Here is a 22,975-nt window from a genome sequence, read left to right on the forward strand (position 1 = left end):
TATTTATTTTTACTCACCTTAAATTCATCCTGCCACGGAAACTCTGTGGCATGCACATATCTTATGTGTCCAAGCAACATTTGACTATCGCTGAACCAATCGACGTTCACCCACGACGAATCGATCTGCCGTAAGCGCTGTATAGCGCCATATTGTGGTGGCTTCACTATATCGTAACGTATATCGATATTCTCATCCGCAGTATTGGTGCCAACCGAGAGATTGGCCGAACTTATGGGCAACGCGGACTTGTGTATCATGATCAAGCCTGTATTATTGACCAAACGTAGCTCCAGTGGATGTACCGACACTGGCAGATACACGGTATCACTCGTTTCAATGCCATCGGAGACGTGTAAGAGCACCTGATAGCTGAAAGCCTCAGTGGTGGTTGAATTGTAGAGAAAACTCACCTTCACCGCATTGACATCGGCTTGTGAGAAACTCATCGTAGCTATACCATTAACAACGAAGCGGCCGTATACTTCGGCGGGATTGGTTGAAGGCAGTATAGTATAAATTAAAGAAGAGGCAGCGCTATCGGGATCATCAATGTTGAAGAGATCCACATCCAAAACACGTTCAATACCTTCAATTACGCGCAATATTTTGTTGATTGGTATCTGTAGTTGTGGTGGATCGTTAATGGGCGTAACATTGGCGTGTAGCAGAAAACGATGTTTCCCTAATATATTCTCTGGTATCTTATGTATATCGCCGTACACTTGCATATCCAGCGTAGCATGATCGTTGAAGTTCTCCATGCCGTTGTGCACATATTTCACTTTGTCCGTGGAGAGATCGACTAAATTGAAAGTGCGACTTTGCACAAAATTATTTTTCTCAACCGAAAACTGTAAAAGTTGACCATATTTTGGCTGCTGAACCACGTGGAATGCAATCGAGGTGTCAGTTAGGCTGGGATACTTGCGCTTATCAATGAGTACATCAATGAAGTGTGGCGACAGGAAGACGGTGCCGCCTTCAAGCAATTGCATGGGAGAAACGTAGAGCAGCTCCAGCTCGGGACTCGTTTCGGTAAAGATCTGTACAGAGAAGATATTAAATATTTGCATGCAAATTTATTTTCTGCTCCGATTTACCTTAAAAGGACCCTGATAGTCAACTTTGATGCAATAAGACTGATCGCAGTAGCAGATGAACTCATCGACACCATATTGGTTGCAAATACCGCTCTTCAAACATGGTCTGTGCTCCACGCACGGATACTTCCAAACACAATTTACGGCCAAATGATGTGAGACCTTCATCTGGGGAAAGCCCAGATCCACATTGTTGACTTGTAGTCCACGCATGCAACCCTTGAAGCTGAGGTCGTTGACGAGCAGCCCTTTATTTAGCAAGCGCCTACGCATATCCTCTTGTACGCCGCCAAAGAATATACTCTTCTCTAAATTGATGGTCGCTTTGGTATCATTGGCATGTACGCCGCTATAAACGACATCGTCGAGTATCAGCTCAGCCATGGCGGCATTGTAACGTAGTAAAATACGATGCCATTTGCCGTCGGAGACACTTTGATTGGGAGAAAGCTGTACGAGACTGCCAGCCTTATTGAATGTTAACTTAACAGCTTCTTCTTCGATCTCCAACAGCACAAAGTCATAGCCACCATTAAAGAAGAGCACACCGGCCGGCTCCATGGTGCGAAATTGCATTGCCAGACTAGGAAGGAGGGAATGTGTAATTGTACAAAAACATAAAAATAAAGTTCGTAGGTATCACTTACGACTCGCCGGCAGCGTTCGACTCTTTCGACATCAAAGCAAACGAGTCTTCATTGAGAAAACTAATACCATCCTTTATGGTGCCATCAAATTCATTGCTGCACGACCAGGTCACCCCGATGCTAGTCGTGTGGCCCGTGCGCTCTTTGGCGCGTTTAATGATATTGATGTTGTTATAAAATACCTGCAATAAGCAATGCACATATGTAGAAGTTACTTTAGTGCCGCAGCTAGTAGGAACTTACATCCGATATGCAGCCGCGAAAGCCAACCACATCAGTCAAATACTCAGCGGGAAAATCGCCCACCCCGCCGAGGAAGGTGCCGAAGTGCACATTCAGCGCGGACATCTCAGCGGGCAGCGTTTTGCGCATGATATTGCCATCCACCTGCAGCGTTATATTATTCTCATAACGTTGCACCGCCACATCGTGCCACTCCAAGTCGTTTAAACGCTGCTTCTTTGGCGAGCGAAGCTGTAGGAGTGGCAGTAGTATTTTAGCGTATATGTGATATATTTAGGTGATTGTGTATATGCCACTTACCTGTATGACTTCGCGGTCAATTTTGTAGGTAAAGCTAATTGTGGCACCCTCCAGCCGCATGAGGCAGTAATCGGTGCGTCCCGCCGCCAAAAATAGGAAGGCATTCTCTTGTTGTGTACGAAATTTCACGCGTATATTTGTGGACATTTTAGCCTCCTGTAGCGGCATCGTGATGTAGCCATCGCCGAAGAGCGAAACTGAAATAGTTAATTGGTTGGAGTTATCATAAGTGAGTTTGTATGTAAGATCTAACGTTTAATAAAGAACAAATTTTATCTATATGTATATGGTAAATGGGCGGACCGCTAAGCCCATCTAGTTTACAAATTTGTTGTGATTATTTCTGAATTTGTAGCGTAATCATTGATAAGGGTGATCGTATGTGGTCCAGTGGGCTCTATGTTCTTAGTATAATCCACGTTTTCTTAATCGTTTTAACTGATTATTACCCATTCCGTGTCGTTGCGGAAACAAGGCTAAAATACCTCAGATCTTACAGATTTCGACATCCAGATAAAGTAGCGAGAATTGAAATGAAACGGAGATTTGTGATGAGTTCACTTTTTTAGATCCAACTATAGAAATTGTTCTGACTTCATAAAGGTCTGTCCTGGGCAATCTAATTGTGCCTCCCACCTTTTGATGGATTAGCAATAGAAAATAACCTAAACTAATCTAGAAATAATAATACAGGGTTAATCCGCAATCATCAGCATCAGATCTACTACGATCTAGCAACCATTTCGGTGAGATACAACTAATAATATCTGATTCAAATGACTCAGCATGAAATATATATATATGGATTTTACAGCTTTATTAACGAAATTACCGGAGTAATGAAATGCGTATGGAAGGGCACAGTGAAGTCAAAAACTATTTTTGAGGTCTTTTTTGTTTTCCCGGCACTTACTGACCCCCTATATATATACATACATCTGTTTACATACACATATTCAAAATATATATATTTACTTCTTACACTGTTCGGCGCAATCTCTTGTACGTCGCTACGTCAACATTTTGAAGCAAACAACAATAAATCACACATAATCCTCGGTTTTCAAGTAACATGCCGAAATTTCGCAACTTTCCTACATTGCGTGCTACTTTACCCAAATACTCTTGTCTGCACTAACATTTGCTGGCATAAGACCAGCATAACATTTGCTCCGAAACGACTGCATCAACATAAGTGGCATAAGGCAGCTGCATGCAACACTTTCAAGTGCCACATTAAAGCAAAAATAAATAAACAATTCTTGTTTGAGAGAGTAGCTTGTTAAGCGTACAACAATAGAAACTTCACAAAATTAAGTTGATGCGTTTGTTTAGATTGTTAATAAGTGTAATAAGTAGCACTCAAGCCGAAATCACTTTCTTGCTACTTGAAAGTGAGTTTTAAAACCGACAGTTGCTGTATTTGTTATTTGACCTAACCTAGCAAATTAATTAACATAATTAATGTCTTTTTTTTATTAAACTTAAGCTTGCTTGAGAACATGTTTCCACTAAATTTGTTAAACTACAAACCGATAAATTCACTATAAAGTCAACTTGTGTAAAAAAATATTTATTAAAGGTATTCGGAGACTAAGGTAATTCTTGGACCGATTTCGCTCATTTTCACCATCAAACGTTTATTAAATGTTGCTAAACTCTCTCAACTATTGACTGACATATACGGTATAAAGTTAGCCGAAAGTTTCCGGAAGTATGGGGTCTAGCGAAAGTACTGAACGATTTACAGCAAAAGACTAAATTATTATCCCGGAAAGATGCCTACTTCATTTTATTAATATGTCTTAATGATTGACTAATATTTTTATTATAAAGTCAGCCATATGTACCGAAGTCCTCATAGTCGTTATACCAGCGAGTGGACGGGCTTACTGAGATCCGGTTTCATCTTTTGAATAAGTAGCGCTATACCTTTTTGGAATATATAGCGCTATACCAAGCTCGATAAATTTAGTGACTACAAACGCCCGTTAGAATATAAAAGCACTGTGCAACATATTGTGAGCGCATAAAAAAATGTGTGTATGTGAAATGCAACACATCTATTCTAACGCAAGGCTGAAATATGACTTGCTGCCGAGCAATTCGCAACACATTTATCTAAATTTGTTTGTTTACATTCCAATTCTCCAACGCCACAAACTATGCCTCACAACCATATGCAGGACAGATGTCTGGTGAAATGATTGCTAAGCCTATGCCACACACCGCATGTCACATACCACAAAAGTGCATGTTACTTTTCACACATACATACACTCGTAATGACATGCCGACATGCATTTGTGTCTTGCCGCCTGGCACACGAAGTGACGATAAGAAATGACAATTCCAACATTGTGCACTTCAAACAGCGACTTTGGTGTTGGCGTTAGCATTATGGTTGACAAAAGTGCCCGCCCCACCAGTCGCTGTGGCGGTCGCTGTGACTCTGTGATGGCGACACTAACAAATGAAGTGCTGGACGCTTCGCAATTGATAGTGGAGAAATATTTTCGTGAAATGCGTGCGCCACTCTCAATGTTGTAGTGGCAAAATAATAAATTCAATTTGCATAAGTGGCTTGGCGCAGACAACAAGCGGCAAGTAGGAGTTGGATGCATATACCATATATATGGTATATAGTGTATTATATCGATATATGTCTGGTGTGTATAGAAAGCCCTGCTTAGTTATACTTTGGAGTGTATTTATTTGCAAGCAATTGTCATTGCCTGGTTGACTGGCTCACAGCCTGCCTGCTGTCCAAACTTAAGTGGCAAGCGTAAAAATTACAGTGTATAAACTCAACAAGGCGCTGCATTCACTGTTCCACATGTTAGTTTACAACTTCAACAAATTGTTGTTTTTGCACCAGACGTTGACTGCTGCCGTTTGCGTCCCATTTCTGGTCCGTTGATAGATGTTGTGGGTGCAGTGAGCAGGCATATACTGACAGTTGCAACAATCATTTGTAGCTATTTTGAAGTTGAAAAGCATTTGTTTATTTATTTTAAAGTGTTACACATATTTATTTGAATAGTTAAGCCTAGCAGTAGCCTATTTAGAGTTGAAGTGTGTAGAAAGTCGTCTAACTGATTTACGATTAGCAAAGCATCCAGTATGAAAGTTATAAGATATATGTTTTATGATTGAAGTTAGAAAATTAGCTTCTAACTATTTATTATATCCAGGTCTATTTAAGGTCTGATTAATTTTTTTACATCTAGATAAGGTATTTCTTATTCACGCAAAATGGAGAAAATATGGTTTCGGAATGCTTTCCCTTATGCCATATTCTCTCGATTTGGCTCTCAGAGACTTACTTGAAAGCAATTTTACGACAATGAAGGAATAATTGTCGAATGGGATCTATTTTTAAGCAAATATTTATATATTTTTCTAAAAACCTTATACTGACAAGTTTGAATATAGATAAAATATAATCAATATATCGATCTCAATAGCAACTACAAGCAAAATTTTAAATAAATTAATATATTTTTGTTTAATTCTCTGAGTTATTCTCAAATATAAGTCTATATTTCTAAAATCACGTATAGAACAGGCATACCCCTACAAATGTAAGTATGCACCGGTACACCGTTTTGTTCGATAATATGTTGCCTATTTAAGGATAATTTCATAATGCCACTCTCATAGAAACCCTCGTTCCAATTGGCTTGAACTGGGACGGGCGTTTTTCATAAGCAGACAGAAACAAATAGTAATAATTTGGTACTAGGCCTGGACTATTAGGTGGATGCATAAGAGCCTTCAATCCAAGCTCTCATAGCTGCTGTCTAATCATTAACGATATCTGTGTCCTGGCGCACTCCTAACGGAACACAATTGCACTTCTAACGACCTAAAATGGAGGCGATTGATTTTCTCAGACAATCCGATTGTTGACAGCACAGGACCAAATTTAGAGTTTGGACGTAGGGGAGCAGCTATTGTAGATGATGTTCTGACAATCCTACAAAACACTTAGCAAAACCTTCCTTACCGACAATCTTGGCTTGGCCACCGGTTCATCGCTATTGGACTACGATCGTTTTCGCTTAACGTTTTTAAAAGTAACCTACTTTTCATCACCAGCAACAGACAGCGGCTTCAGAAATGCATAGAATTTGTCGCGACTCAGATGATTTGATTCGGTCCATGAGATTTTTTTTTGCATTCTCTTCTGTAACTGGTCTTATTTAAATGTGGAACCAAGGCTTTGTTTACAATGTTTAGTTTCTGGGAAATCGAAACAGCGCTTACATGAGGGTCGATCTCGACAATTTCCACTATTTTCTCGATATTTTCGATAATTGACCAAAATTACGCATGATTTGCTGTCACAGTATCAGCACTATAAACACTTTTCTTATTTTTAGCTGCCCAGAAGAAAAACTGTAAGGATGGCATATTTTCTTTTTAATGGCGTTCATATTTTACGCGTACTCAAACTACAAGTATACTCAAAAAACGAATCACAATACTGTCTGAGCAATTTTTTAGCATGAAATCTTAGCTTTCTAACGCCGTACAGCGTAATCTGATCGCATTTATCCAACGCCAGATACAGATTACTAAAGCCAACTATTAGAAAAATTATGTATTTCGTTTTATGTTTATGTAGCGCATAAGCAGTCAATGTTTCCCACAATACCCAGAGTAAATCCTAGAAAGCAGCTGAGTGAAATGATTCAGGTGAACATTAATTAAAAATAATTTCAAGAAAATGTTGTATGCCACTGTAACGCCGCTATTCTATTTAAAGCGTCTTAAGTTTCTATATGTATGTATATATGTATATGTCTGTCTATATATGAGTTAAATTTCCTAGTAAATGACAATTTAAAGCTACGCCAAGAAGACATTTTTTCATATTCACCGACTACGCTATGAATTTTTCTTTGTGAACTTGCCTCACTACCCCATAGCCGAGCATATACAAGTATGCATGTATTAAAACACATACATTTCTATTTGTATTATATGTATATTGAGGACCATAAATTCATACCGATATGCAAGACATTAAATATATTTATGAATGCTGCACTTACTGCATACTTTTCTCTTACTGCTGATAAACTTTGGCGTGCGAGCAACACAGTACTATGCAGGCATATATATACCTAAGTATAAATATGTATGTAGGTGTATGTAATTGTGATTGTCTTGTGTGCCACACACTGTACCTGCTTATTGCCACTAATTAATGTTCTTAGCTGTGAATTATGATATTATTTCTATACTTTTTTTCCGCCTCTCTATCTGCCCATCAATTATGGTGAGGCCTTCAAAGCTTGGTCGTTCACGCGTCGCACGACGTGTCAGTTTTGTTGTCAATAAGCAGCTAGAGCACATGCAATGTCTTGTCGCTAATTAAGCACCAAAAATGGTAGATGGTGTTGCTTTTATATAAATTTGTTTATTTATTGAACCAACTAAATGCCGTGAGTCATGGCTAATAAATTGGAGCGGCTGTGACAATTCTTTTGGTCTTTTTGTATGAAAAAGCCTCACGTTTTCTCTACAAGCCGTAGCCAGCTAAATTTAGAAAAAGCGTCGAAAAAATTAAGATTTTATTGGAAAATTGTGCGCGTAGCTGAAATCGAAGTCGAAATGAACGCATGAAGCTAGCAGACTCACGCTGGCACATATATACAATACATATAAGCACCTTTTTTATTTTATTTACAAACATTTGTGTATTCAAATTTATATTTACCTGCCTGCATTTACATGGTGCAACTTTAATGACTTGCACATAAAATTTAATGAGGCAGTCACGCCACTGACACCACACCAAATCAAGCTTCTCAATTATGGTGAACAAAACTTTTCGGCGATCTGAGCTTAGCATGCTTACCGGTGACAGCTGTGGGAATTTCTATTTATCTGCTAAGTATTTATGGATGTTATTTGACACTGCCAGCAGACTATCTTTTAGCTGGCTACAACATACATATACATATAATATATATTTGTATGCGCTTATTTGTTCGTATATTTATTTAATATTAAAAAGTGAAAACTCTGCTTGTTAATTTTATAGACAATAAGTGTTTAACTTTCTAAAATTATCACATATCAAAGTAAAGTTGTAAGTAGTTAATTTGTAAAGATAAAGATCGTTTGACAACAAAATTTTATACCAAATGCATAATTTAACAAACTACTAAGTTCAGAAAGAGTTGTAAATTTAGAGCGAGTGAAAATTTTGATAAAATGTATTTTGTGTGGTCGAGTTCTGAGCGTATCATGAGTTGTGTGTTTGGTATGAATATTGGAGCTTTTTCGTTGGTTCTTAATTTCGCTAAGCTAAGACAGCTACCTCTGGAGCAATAAACAGCAATTTTGTAAGATTTTTCACAAGTATATAGTTTATAGTTATAAATATACTCCGACATATATGTATGTATATAACATGGTACGTAAAACATTCTTTCTATACAATTTGTGGTGCATGTCTGAATGAAGGGATTCGGCAATTTATAAGCCACAAAAAAGACATTACTTTGACAATTACGACGCCTACTAGACAATCTTCGGAGTCATCCTTTTAAAAAAATCTCGACGGGCTACGAAGATTCTAGAACTTGTGCTATATGAAGTAAAATCAAAAACGGTCTCTTCATCTACATACGTTCGAAATGCGAGTAAAAAGTACGAAAATTTTTAACTTCACATCAATTTTTCGTAAAATGGCGAATTTGTAAAAAAACAACTTGGATTTTCAATCGTTCAAAGTTGCAGTAAATACTTAAGTATTTACGTAGTTTATTTAATGAAGTTACTTGTACTAGGAAACTACGGTTAAAATTTCATGTGGATACGTTTGGTAGTCTTCGAGTAACATCATCGCCCGATTTGAAAAAAATATTATGTATCGAGAAAATCGAGATTAAATTTTTCGTGCTCAAGCTTACTGACCCGAATGCTTCCATACTATCGTTTATGAGTCAGAAAAATAATTTTTTCTATCAATTAAGTCAGGGTTTTACAACCCTAAAGTGTACTTTAAGCCCAAAAAAATATTTTTTTTTAAATCCTAGAATGGTCGAACTTCTTAAGCCGCACGACTAATGAATTTTTGAATTTCGGAGACTTTATTTTTAGTTCATGAGGGCGGTTGCTACTAGAAAATATACTTTTTTAATATTGATCAAAACAGGGATCGAATATCGGTGCTAAGTAATGTTATTGAGGAGATCTAACCACTTCAACACAGAGGACGCATGCCACAATTCTCGTGTATACCTAACAATTTTTTCGGGAAGTAGGCGAAATCGGTATATATTATATATTCTTCTAGTGTCCAGTGTCATATATATTTATACATAATACTTACGACCGACTTTTAAATAAATTCTTTGAGCAAAAAGTGTTATAGTATCTTCAATAAACCGAAAAGAGCAGTACCGCTAAATATTTTTTATATAAAAAAAATTCTCATGCAACAAAGTTTCATCCAACATAAATTTTGCGCTGAAGGCCTACTGAAAGCTTTGATATTATATTTTATTTGTATGAATTTTGGCGAAAATAATTATTAGAAAAATATAATGTAGGTGACAGTATTTTTTATAAAAACTTTGTTCAACTTAAAAGCAAAATATTCATTAAGTAATATTTATTAACTCTTAAAATCATATTAGAAAATAAATAAATTAGAGCACAACAAACAGCAGCGCGTCGAATTTCCACGTCCGCTTGGTCATCAGCAGAAATTGGCACGCTGAGCTGCTTTAACGAGTACACTAGAATATATACACAAACACACAGATAAATAAAGCGTCTGCTCGTACACTCATGCCACACATAAAAATATAAACAAATTGACAGCACAACAAACGAAGACACACGCCAACAAGGCAGCTGCCAAAAATTAAAAATATTACAAGAATAGAACGCGGCAGCGGCCATTAAAAGGAAATCAGGCAAAACGTGCAAATTCGCACAGCCGGCCGAAACGATACCCGAATGTTGGTCGAAATGCTCCAAATTGCCAAGTTGTTGCCGGCCGATTTCTGCTGCGTTGTTTTCTTTTTTTGGCTTTTGTAGGCAACACCGATGAGTCATCGCCCGGTAGAACAGCGCACAGTTGAGCGGAGTGACGTCACGATAAGCAACAACAATATGAAAAACATAAAAAAATGCATGAAATGCACAAGAAAAGAGAAGCGTGCAACAAAAAAGCAACAACAACACGAATAGTGCAGTAAAAAGCCGCGCGTTTGCCGTTTAATTTAAAGAAAATTTCGCATGCAAATGCGCGTTGTTATTTGCCGCTTGCTGCCAGTTGCTTGTTGCTTTGGCTTTTCGCTGTTGTTATTGCCGTTTTGATTTTTATTGCTGTCTTCATTGCTTTGTTGCAGCTGTGGAAAGTGGCGTGCACCCCAAGTCAAAAGGCAGGCGTGAAAAATGCGCGAGCGCACGACGCGTTGTCACAGCACTTAAGTTGCTAGCGGATTGGCTGTCTGTCTATCTGTTAGTGTGTATGTGCATTGTATGTTAAGCTGTTGCAACGTCTGTCTATCCGTCTATCTGTTGCAACGCTACGCTTGTTGTCTGTTGCATATTTTCTTTCATCGCAACTAGCCTCGTTATTGGCGTGGCTAATCTTGATGTTGGCAATCAGTGGCGCAGTCCGATTTTATTTATTTACATGGACTTATATATAAATATACATATATAAATAAACCTATATATATGTACACGCAAATCTGGTTATTTTCACCTCTATTTTATTTTTATTCCTCTTATTTCTTTCCTCGGTGCAGATAGTTGAATTTCGGAAACCTGGAAAGGTCTAAAGGAATCTAATCTAGTAAATGATTAAGCACTGACCTTTATCTACGTTATGTTGTTTTTGCTAATTAAGTATTTTGTTGCGAGTCCGATAGCGCCATGACTCATACTCAAAATTTCAACCAAAATATTTTGAGTTGTTCCATGAGAGGTTTCGTAGAAATGTGGTAGAATTGTTAAGAATTCTTAATTTTTATAAAGAAGTAGATTAGTCGTCCTATGATCTCATGATTAAATTTATTATAAAAAATGTTTTCATGTTTCCAAGACAAATTTTCCGTTTGCCACGAAGTTTATAATAACTAGAAGGAAAGTCAGAGACCCACTTGACTTATAGATCTGAAGATTTGTCCTATTTTCAAAAAAAGTTGCTCATTTGTCATAACCGCCAATTTGAACTAGTAGAGCATATAGCTGACAAACAAACTGGTCGGTCAAAATCAAGCCCGTGTATTGAAAGCTCTTTAATTTGAGCAGGTATACCAACGAAACTTGGCATGGTTTATTGTCAAAGGCAACGCGTCAATCTCCGAAGAAATTGTGCAGATTGGACCACTATAGGATAGAGCACCAAACAAACTGATCGATTTAAATCAAAATATAGATATTTTTATACTCTTTTATGCTATATGAAATGTACCTGTGCAGGGTATTATAGCTACGGCCCAGCGAAGGTATAATTTTTCCTTGTTTTTGCTTACATTTTTACAGAAATTTTTCTAACTAAAATCTGCAACATTTTTAATCTCCCCTTCAACCTCAGACGCATTTCTAAACCTATGAAATACGAGTATACCTTTTAATACACACCTAATACCAAAATAAGTAAACAATAAATATATTATTTAATTCCCTTACCCCCTCAACTGCGTTCTTTCAGCTTTTGAAGTACCTACTTCTATTCGGTGCCAGCATTTACTCTCCACTCAACAGCATACTACCAGCATATACAATTGCTCGGATGCGGTTTAATTTATTTATTCGCATTAAGTATAACCGAAGTGCACAAAGAAATGCTCACAGAGCTGTTTACTTGGAAATGGAAACGACGAACAAAAACAAGTCACGAAATTGCACTATTGCTACACTATTTTTAGTGCGATGGCGTTCAAAAAACTCTATATTTTATGTAATTATAAGTGGGAGAACCGCAAATTTTGACCCTTTGTATAAAGTCATGTTATCTGTCCTCTAGGTGTCGCTAGTAGATCGAATGGTATTTTGAGCTAAAATATAAACTGAAGGATCTTCACAAATATATTGAGTTGAACGTTATCTGGAAGGTTTTTTAAAACTCCAGAGAAAAAAATAACTGAAAGGATTTTATTCCTAACCTCAACTTAATATACAGGGCGTAGAAATGAGTAGATCATATCTATCTGAGCCGCATTGTATCATATAAGTAAAATGAAAAAATACTTAAAGTAAAACTCAGCACATTCAGAAAAATCCTTATAAAGACATATTAAGAGCATCAAGGGATTATATCCACACTTTGACGATACATATGTACGGTCTCCCTTTGTCACTCATTTTATTTCATATACATGGAACATAAAACATAACATCATTATTTTTCCAATTAAGAACGCAAAAGTTTTAATTTTAGTTTAAACTCTAAATCGAGTGGTTTGCTTGTTGAGAACCGCTGCTTTATAGTTTTATGACAAATGATGAACTCAGCTATACTCATCTCAATTCAAAGCACTCAACAATATTCTCTTTGAATCCTGCAAAATTGATCAAATTTGCTAGAAGTAGTTCACTAACGGGTAGCTTCAAAATACAGCAATGGCGCCCAAACAAATATAGAAGCACTGTGCGTGATTCGGAAAGTATTATATAATTGATTTTGAGAAAATATTTTGTGAATGAATATAAAATATTTTAAAAATTACCTTTTACGATTTAAGGTTGGACTTTGATCACGAATAACTTTTGAACGAGTTAATTTAGCAAACTATCATATTTTTTTTTCGTTAAATTCTTTATAAGAGTATTTTAATTCCACTTTATACTAATTTTTTCATATGCAACATATTATATATATATTCGCATAAAGTGAGAAAAGATTCCTCTGCTATTTTTATGGGAAATCAAAAATCACCAGACGCCACCTCTTAATATTAATATTATATTAAAAGCTCAAACTTAATCAGCATTTTCTTCGTGATTTTGGTCGACATTTTCACGGTAACTAAAGAAAAAAATTAAAAATAATTTTTTCTGTACCACCCTAATATATTATATAATACTACATATATTTTAGTTCATAGCATTTATTTCACTCTGTTTTCGACCCTTAGCATATTGGAAATTATATCAGAAAACAATTTCTGCACACAATAACTTTTTTCCCTCTTCCCTAAATTAAAAGCAATCAGCACCGAAATTATATACCTTAAGAACATGTTCTTCCATTATTTCTACCAAAACCAAGCACATACAAAGCACTCACATTTCCCATTTAATGATTTTACCCATTAGAAAGAAATTGTTTGGGGTTACAAAGAGGTATCGAGACTATAAATAAAATGCAACGGTTAGATAATAAAGATAAGTCTAAGTAAATACATAAGTATGTGAGTTAGTAACTAAGCATACATATATGAATGTATGTATGAGTATGGCATACGCACCTTTCATAGCGCCAATGCTGTGGCAAAGCAATTGTGCTACAATCAACGTGCAACACAGGACACTCCAACGCAGCTGCAACATTTTTCCCCAAATTACTCGCGTACCGTCGGTGTTAAGTGTGAGGCGAATGTATTGGTGTGTGTTAAGGAGCACGTGTGTTTGAAGATTTTAGAAAATTAAGTAATTAAAAAAATTATTTATAGTTATTTTAGAATGCGAACAATTTGTCCTGCCACAACGAAATTTTGATTATTTCACTGCGCTAACCCCAAAGACCGACCGAGTGTAGAGCGGGGCGCGCATATATAATTGTACCAATTGCTCATCGATCATTATCACTGCATGCACTTATTGCCGCTGCTACTCTTTCGCAGTTGAGTTGAATTTCAGTTTGTTGTTTCTATTGTTGGTTTTTACTTTCGGTATTTACGGGGTGTGGGTGATGATATCGATAATTCCATTGGAGTCATTGCTTGCCGTAATTGTTCGTGCAATGTGAGCCTGTTGCTCACGATTATTTGTCGTCGAGTTGCTCAAAATTGACTGTTGTTATTGTAAACGTTTGCGACTGACGTTGATGGCACACATCTGTTGCATGTCAGCGGTATTCGACATGTGTGCGCGCCCTCCGCCAGCAGACGCTGCGTATACGGGAGCGTTATTACTGCGGCGTTGTTTGCTGTTGTTTTGTCATATATTTTTACATATGCACGTTTTTAAGTATATAGCTTATGTAAATGTGTATATAATATATTTAGCTTATGTAGAACATGTGTGAAAATGCATATTTATGTTCGCTTTTGTCAGTCGTTTGCGCTCTCAATGCAGTGAAATCATTTTTGGCAGCTACTTTTAAGTTTTTACAAGTGATTTGACTTCGGTAAGCGCACAGTTGCTTTTGTCTATATATGTATATAATAATTTGGCATTTATCGGAATTTTTGAAAATTGCGTTTTTCTTAAATTTCACTCACCCTCCGCAGACATTTTGCGTATACAAACGGTACTTGTATTTCCGTCTTGTTTACAGTTTGTTTATGCAACATTTGCTTTTGAAGTTATTACTCACGAATTTTTGTGTTTTTTATTTATGTTTATAAATGTTTAAACTTCAGACAAAAACTAAAAATTGTAGTAAATTTTAAGGGGTCTCAGGTTTAATAGACGTGGTTTTATGTACATTTTTAAATTCAAATCGAAGCTGTTATTTCCATGGTGTAAATAATTACCAGTACAAATGTAAGCTTAAACATATATACAAGTATATATACAATATGTTTAGTTAAACTAAATGCAGCAATTGCATAAATCGTATATTTCTCATTCTCAAGCTTCGATAGTCGAAGTACTCAAGAATATCTCCTCAAAATAATTTTTCGAAATTCGAGTTATTTTACAAGTTCAGCCATTTTAGTGTTATGGCAATGCGTCCGGTTTTGCCAGCACGACTTAAGCTTGAAACTTTAACTGTAGTTTTGCAAAACAACTTTTTTCGAGTATTTTCGAGTATATTTTACTCTTTTTAGGCGGGAAGAGAGACAAAATCAAAATTTTCGATATGATAATAGTCTCTGAGATCTCATGTAACAAGTGTTAAAATTCTAATTTTATCATGTCAACTCTGTAAATTTTACAACCTCAGTTATGATTGAGTAATAATTAATTTTGTTAAATAAACCTCCACACCTAACATTTTTGAAATGGAAATAAATAAATACCGACTGGACCAGAGTTGGTTTTTACTATAGTGCTGCGATTGTCTATATACCAGGCGGACTGCCATAAAAGTTATGAAGACAATATTGACCCGTTTGATGTTTAAAAATTCTAATACGCAGCGAAACTTTAAATATAAAAATTTGAACATTTAGCTCACGAAAATTTGCAGACGACGTTCACCAAAGAGACAAAGCACCGACTTTTTCCTGTTATCAAAATGCACGAGAGTATATACGTTGGAAAGAGTTTTAGAATTAGTGAGCAGGTAATCGACAAAAATAGTCCTTATATTGTAGTAAAACCAAAATAATTCTGAAAAAAATGTATCGAAGAATTGGAAGATCGCTGTAATCAGAGTCTTTGAATGCAACTATATTGAATGATATATTTTCTTCAAAATGATATGATACGAGTATGATGATATTGTATAAAGTAAAGAATAATTTTCAGCTCATCTTTATAAAATTTCATCTTTATAAGATTTCATTGCAAAAGGGGTTTTGGTCAGCCATTCTTGAAAAGTGGAAAAAACACACCTAGACTTTAATTAGCGCAGATATGCCTCGTGAAAACTAATGTTTCCCATTTTTAGAAAAATATTATAATAGGTTCTTGTTTTGCTTGTTCATGGAGCTATTATATTATTCCCCTGAAGAGTGCGTTTTAGGCTTTGATATCCTCCATCTCCATCATGATCTTTTTTTGGTGGCACATCTTTTTTGAATTTAAAGACCTACTAAACAATGTTTACAACTATGTTTGATAAGTTTTCAGGTAAAAAAAAGTAGAAGATTTACTAGCAATTTTTTCGTAAATAGTAATACAAACTTTACCATACCTTTTCAATATAATAAACTTCATTCTATGTATCAATGCGACTCCCTCAAAATCTATGCGACTCCCTCAAAATCTAATTTTTTGTTTGTTTGAAAATCGACAGCTCATATTTTTATTTTTTAGGACATATTAAATGTGACAATATATCCCTCTTTGCTCTCATTAAAAATTCCCTTTCAACTTGTTAAAAGACACAATTGTCGCAACCTCATAAAGTGCAGCAATAAAACTTCAACAAACTGCTCTGCAGCAGTTGCGCTTTTTCATGTTAAGCGGCATTTAAAAAAATATCAAGCAGAACATGTGAAACAGCAGCAAAAAACAAAGAGATAAGAAAAAACTGTCTCTTTATGCACAACTATATATACATACATACATAACTGTTTAAATGCATATGTTATCGGCAATAAAATGCCGCACGCTCGCGGCTCTTAGTTTTGAATATCAACTTATTGAACACATGTTTGTCGGTGTGTTAATTTTTTATTACATTTGAAACATGAAAATTGTTTTAAACTTGTTGTACTCTTAAATATTGGAAATCATTTATGTTGCAGTTAGCTGACGCTGCGTGTTTGTGTCGAAACTATATTACTTCAAACGGTGTAAAAGTTTTTACTTTCAATCTTAATAAAAATGTTCATCCCACGCCACCAAAAATTTGAAATTATTGATAAAATTTTTGCTTAGCTCTAGAAATTCTCAAAAATGAAATTTACCATAAAAAGTACTTAGATAAAAAAGCTACACACAGTTTCTTAAATAATTTTTTTTTTGGACAATTTGTTAATTTTACATAAACACTTAGTCTTAAACTCGAGTTTATAGCGTCCCGTAAATGACTCAGAGTTTCTTAAACACTCTCAGTAAGATAATTTATCAATTTTTCAAAAACACTTAAAACTCGAGTTTTTAGCGCCTTAGAGTTTCTTAAACTCCCCTAAAAAGCATATTTCATTCACACTAACTCTTAAACTCGAATTTGTGGCACAACTTAATTGACTGAGAGTTTCTTAAACACCCTTATTACGATAACATACGAGTGTGTTGTCAATATTTCATACTCACACCAGAATTTTTTGAGCAACGTGAACACTCTTCATATAATATATTCGCCAAAAAAAATAAGTGTACGTTTGGCCGGATATATAATTTATATTGATGAAGAATTGTTTCAAAACCACATTCTTTGAGGATCTAACCCAGTTTAAAAACTTAATAGACTTTTTGTTTTCTTCTGTCATTTCTAGCATATAACTAGAACGATTGAGGGTTCTATATCTAGATAGTCGAGTCTAAGCGCGAACGGATATGGACATAACGCTGCTCAAAGCTCCTAACTACAAAAACATTAAGGACACAATACAAACAGGACCGATACAACAACAGAATCAAGGAGGGAATATCGATTACAACTGCTTTCAAACGAAGTTTGACTGTTCACGAATAGCTCACGACTCTCCTTTTGACTTTTCGCACTAAGTAACTATTGCTTATCTGCGGATACCAACAGGGCTGCTCAAACTGGATTGCTACCAAAGTTGTTTCTACATTGGATGCCTTGGCATTATAAATTGGTTGTAAATAGTAGGTAGTTCCAGGATAGAAGAAAAAAAAGAGAAAAGAGTTGCCAGCGACACCAAATCACAGCAAATAAAATGTGGGTGAAACTTAAGATAAACCACATAGATTGCGCCGCATATTTTGTGCGGCTGACAACTTTGGATATTTTCAAATAACTTTCACATCAAAAATGCAATCTGACTCAAAAGTCATATGCCGCAAAGGGCAAAGACCTATCAGGACCGTCGAACCTGCAACATACGAGCATATGGTGGAGGTTGAAAGACAAAAAACCAAAAAACAAAAACAGCACAAACAATACTGGGAACAGGCAAAGCAATCTATGCAAGTCTACAATTGCTGCAACAACAACAACAACAGCAACAACATCAACCGCAGAACAGAGCAGCGGCAAAAGTTAACAACTTCAGACGCGGCACTGGCTCATTGCAGACACTTGGAGCAAGCGTGCAGATACGCGAACTCTGCTATACATATATATATAGATATATATATAAATAAATATGTATATAAATGTGCGTGTATATATGAATATCTAAGTACATATGTGTGCTAAAATATATGCAAGTGCGAATATATAACTGCGAATCATTTATAAGTGAAAATGAACTAAAATAAAACAGCGACGACGGCGGCATGCAAAAAATGGCGCAACAACAAGAAGGCAACAACAAATGATAATAATTTTGAAGTATTTTTCGTCGCCACCCTCTCTTTCAACGCGTCTCGACAACTTTTGTCTGCGCCCATTTCAAATTCACTTAAATTCAGCAATGCACAACATGCAACTTGCAACATGTAGCATGCCACATACGAAAAGGGAGCAATCAAAACATAATTTGTTGTGCAGCACAACGGCAGCAATTGCAAAAGCAACAACAGCTTGCCGGCAGCCGTTCCGATTTGACTGCACAAACGAGTACACTCTACATATACATACTTGTATGTACATATATATACACATATAATACATACACACATAGAAGTACGCATGCATGCACCTTTGCCCATTTGCAACGCGCAGCATCAAACAGCAAAGGCAAGCGACAGCTGGCGGCTAAATACTGACTTCGTCAGCCAACAAGCGGAATAGGCGCAACAACACCACCAACAACAACTAACAGCTTTGGGGACATCGTTTTTGTTGTTGTTGTTGTTGTTTGTTGCTCCTCATAAACAGGAAAGTGAATTATTTACGGATGGAATTCTAAATATAAAACACTCCCCCTCTTTGAAATAGAAGTCACCGCGTCGACGGCGTCCCCTGTGTTGCACGCAAGTTGCTGCGTGTAGAAAGCAGTTAGTGCTTCTTGTGAAGTGTCGGTTGTGAGTTTTGTAGAGTAGGGCTGCTGGAAGCGTTGCTCCAATCTAAATTTGTTGTCTTTGGCGTTTTAGTTGCTCGCCTTGGCTCACCGTTCATTCGTGCGTTAATGAAGATGAAGTTTTTGTTGGCGGCACCAACTGTTGGTAGCGTCAACTGTTTGCTGCCGCTCGAGACATTGATTAATATTTTGTGTATATATTCGTTGTTGCAGTTTTAGGTGTCGTTCGAAATTAATTTGGAAAACGCACAAATATAGTATAATTGAAATATGAGTGTGAGCCGATGTCTGTGTTTGTGGTGTTTTCTTTGAATTTATTCGTTTGATTTAAGGTAGCGGTAGAAATATAAATATAATTTTCTATAAGAAAATACATAAAAAAAATATATTTAAATAGATTTTCGGAAAAGCTTGTACAGTGTACTATAAATGTATCAGAGCTTGAGGCACAGGTAATTTCAATTCATTTGGAAATACTTCTGCAATGAAGTCTTCAACAAAATTTATGCGTTTTTTAATTAAATAGCACAAAATTGATAAAATAGAAGAAGATGTTTGGACTAAATTTTTTGAAATTTGAGTTAGAGTTTGTCTAAAGTGAGTTAGACATTTACTCTATTAATTTAAAAAATTGTGAGTAATATCACTATAGGTTAGCATCAATAATTGCGTTCTATAACAATTTATGTTATGCCATAAACACGAGCTTATTATGTCTTTTGAGATTGTTTAAGAATAAATTCCTTTAATAACGAACACGCCATGCATGAACACGGCATTTGCTACATAACAGTTTTTCCTGACAAAACTTTAAAACTTTTTCGATTTGCTGTTACAAGAGTTTCCGGCACTACACTATAGTATAGTACACTACAAATGCGTGAAAATATAATAATAATAAATTTGATAATTTAAATTAGCTGCTTATGGAAGCACAATTCTCAATTTTGCCATGTTATGCCATATTTTGCCCTAAAGTGGAATCAGAACCAAAAGCATACGCAGACTGATATCCTAAGTTCTTAAACCTTAGAAACTACATAGACCGCTTGTCATTTTTGCATAACCAAAAATATCTGAAACTCGTGTTTATGACGCACTGCCTAAGACAGTTTTCAGAATATTTTCTAAATATATTGCTCGCGCGAAAGAACAACATCCAAGCAAAAGAGAACGCTTAACTAATATATTCGCAAGTTCTGGCTCCCTGTAATTTTTTTTATTTTGTGGCTGAAGCTGCAATAAATTATCCTAATGTCATAATTTGGCACTTTTTACTTTTATAGTTCCTTAAAGTGAACCATCTGCTTCAGAGTATATATCATGAGCCAACCGAGATCATGAAGAAAAGTTTTTTTAAAGATCTGAATGACCGTCCAAACAGAAAAAAGAGTTTTACTTATATGATCCGATACTGCCTTAAGGGGAGGTTAGGGTTTTACTTTCAAAAAATCGTTTTTTTTTCTCGTATCTTATTGTTTAACATTTCAAAAATATGTCCTTAAAATTTTAGTTCGATAGAAGCAATATTCACAAAGTTATTGTCTTATTAATCTCCTGGCCTTAAACGCTCCAACTAGTTAGTTCATAAACTTTAGACGCGTTCTTCTCAAGACTACTTTTTCAAAGTCCGTGTTCACTGTCATTTCAAAACTACTTCACCGCAAACGTGTGATCAGCTGACTGAAATCATGATGTTAAGTTTTCCAAAAATCCAAATGCCCTTCCGAACAATATAAGGGGGTACTGATATTGTCTAATGAGATAAATAAGTGTCATGAGACGACTTATATCATGAATAGATAGATATTCACTGAAGTATCCGACTGCCATGAATTGGCGCTCATTAACTTTTTTGCAACTCAATATGAAATATCTGTTTCGGTGAATAACTCCTTAAGAAATTTTTTTTTACAGATAAATTGAGGAAACAAAAAATAAATATATATATTTGGTACTCAAAGCAGATGAATCAAACAAAATTCTTAACTTGTTGCTAAATTTTACTCATAACTGTTAATTATGTTGTTTTAAATAATATCTTTTTCTAAAAAAAATTTTGTAAAATCAGTTATAAAACATTAATTATGCTTTTCAAATACATATACCCTCAAAGTTGTAACTGAATCATTTTCGAATCACTTGCCGTTAAACTGTTCACTGTGAAAATATGTAAATATTCAATAAAAGTTGATATCAAGATTTTCCGCACTGTTATAATGCAGCTTAGCTGCACACAATTCATTCGTTGATTTATGTTTTGTGATCGTTCGATGTGATCTCGTCTGTTTCTTAAACACAGTAGGCACAATTTTCCAATAAACATTCATATATTTGTAAGCATTTAATAAAAAATAAACACATATGCGTTTAACAACTTTTTCTTGGAATAATTTTTATTTCTTATGCGCGATCAGTGGATATATACACACACACATATGCGCGCGCATAAAAGTTGGCTGCTTATATGGCTGAGAGTGAGGTCACAATGTGGCACGCAATTCGAAGCAGAGTAACAAATTAATTAGGCGCCTTTTGATGTAGCTTTATTGATAATTGGGGGCACTGAAAAGCTGAATCGAACTCTTACACACATAGTATATATGTGTATGCTTGTATTAAATCGCGCTGAATGGAGGTTATTGTTTGCGGCACAAAACAAATGTGTGCAACAAAATTGAATTCACATAAAAGGGAATTATTTTTCTTTAAAACAAAAGACTATTATTTTATTAACACTTTTGAAAGCTAATTTTTATACTAGCTGCCATTTTTCATAGTTCGGCTGCCACACCAAAAATTTACGCACACAATGTGTGAGCTCAAACTATACACTTTGACACTTTACTCAATTCAATTTAGTTTCACTTAAAAAACATAAATTTTCCAGCGCCTAATGGAACAACTATTTCGTGGGCACACACCTACTTTAGCATTTATCCAAAAATTTGTGCACAGTAAAAAACTACTTTTTTATTTAGACCCGATTGCGAACGCGTTCAATATCGGCGAGGCCCCTTAACGCGCCCACAGCCAACAATATTGAATTTTCAAGCTTTTCCCACCAACAACAAACACTATGCATACACCGGCTCGTCATAAATACATACAGCTACAAACAAGTAGACCAGCGGGCTGAGAGGTATACACAACGAAACCGTTAGTGGCATCGAAAGCGCCAAACCATCCAGCACAGCGAACACTCAGAGACTGAATGAAGAAGTCAACTCGCACCAGCGCTAGCTAGCTAGCTGGCGGCATAGAGACCGGCAAGTCGCTGCCTGAGCAGCAAGGCGCACTTACTCCGAATAGCATGAAGGCGGCGCACCCGCGTCTTGCAACAAGCCCTCGCGCATTTTCTGCGCTGCTGCGCTTGAGTATCTTCTGCTCGGGCAGCTGACTTATGTATGTGTGTGTGTTGCTGTGTGGCAGGGAAGTAATTGACATAGGCATGGGCGCGGGGGTTGCACGCACTAGCGCTAAGTAAGTATACTACATGGATATGTATGTGTATGTTGGTGTGCGCTTAGCAATCAACTGCGAGTCACATCACTCCCTTTGCGTGTATGTGTTCATATTTTCTTTTCGTTTTTCCCAATTTTCGTAGATCGCGCTGAAAATAAATACAATCGAACATACATACATTCACACATTTTGATTCTTGTGATCGCGCAAAAATAAAGACAAAAACATACACGAGCCACAATGAGTGTGCGGTGGATATTTTTACATACATATAGACATATTTACATACATACATGTTACAGCC

General features: G+C 36.0%; 1 protein-coding gene across 2 annotated transcripts in view; it reads right to left on the bottom strand.

Annotated features, from left to right (window-relative positions):
- The window catches only part of kon (chondroitin sulfate proteoglycan 4-like protein), a 28,934-nt gene extending 6,529 nt beyond the window's left edge, over window positions 1–22,405 (bottom strand). The window contains exons 1-7 of one of the 2 annotated variants that reach the window (XM_070107309.1): window positions 22,317–22,405; window positions 13,744–14,853; window positions 2,294–2,490; window positions 1,994–2,224; window positions 1,751–1,932; window positions 1,104–1,686; window positions 18–1,046 (exon numbers count right to left, since the gene is read on the bottom strand). In XM_070107309.1, coding sequence (XP_069963410.1) covers window positions 18–1,046; window positions 1,104–1,686; window positions 1,751–1,932; window positions 1,994–2,224; window positions 2,294–2,490; window positions 13,744–13,825 — 2,304 coding nt within the window. In that variant the 5' untranslated portion in view covers window positions 13,826–14,853; window positions 22,317–22,405. Of the gene's footprint in view, window positions 1–17; window positions 1,047–1,103; window positions 1,687–1,750; window positions 1,933–1,993; window positions 2,225–2,293; window positions 2,491–13,743; window positions 14,867–22,316 lie in introns of both variants that reach the window. The other variant, XM_014247714.3, reaches the window with a different exon arrangement.
- Window positions 22,406–22,975: the final 570 nt, after the last annotated feature.

The sequence above is a fragment of the Bactrocera oleae genome, chromosome 3, assembly GCF_042242935.1.
Source record: "Bactrocera oleae isolate idBacOlea1 chromosome 3, idBacOlea1, whole genome shotgun sequence".
Lineage (NCBI taxonomy): Eukaryota > Metazoa > Arthropoda > Insecta > Diptera > Tephritidae > Bactrocera > Bactrocera oleae.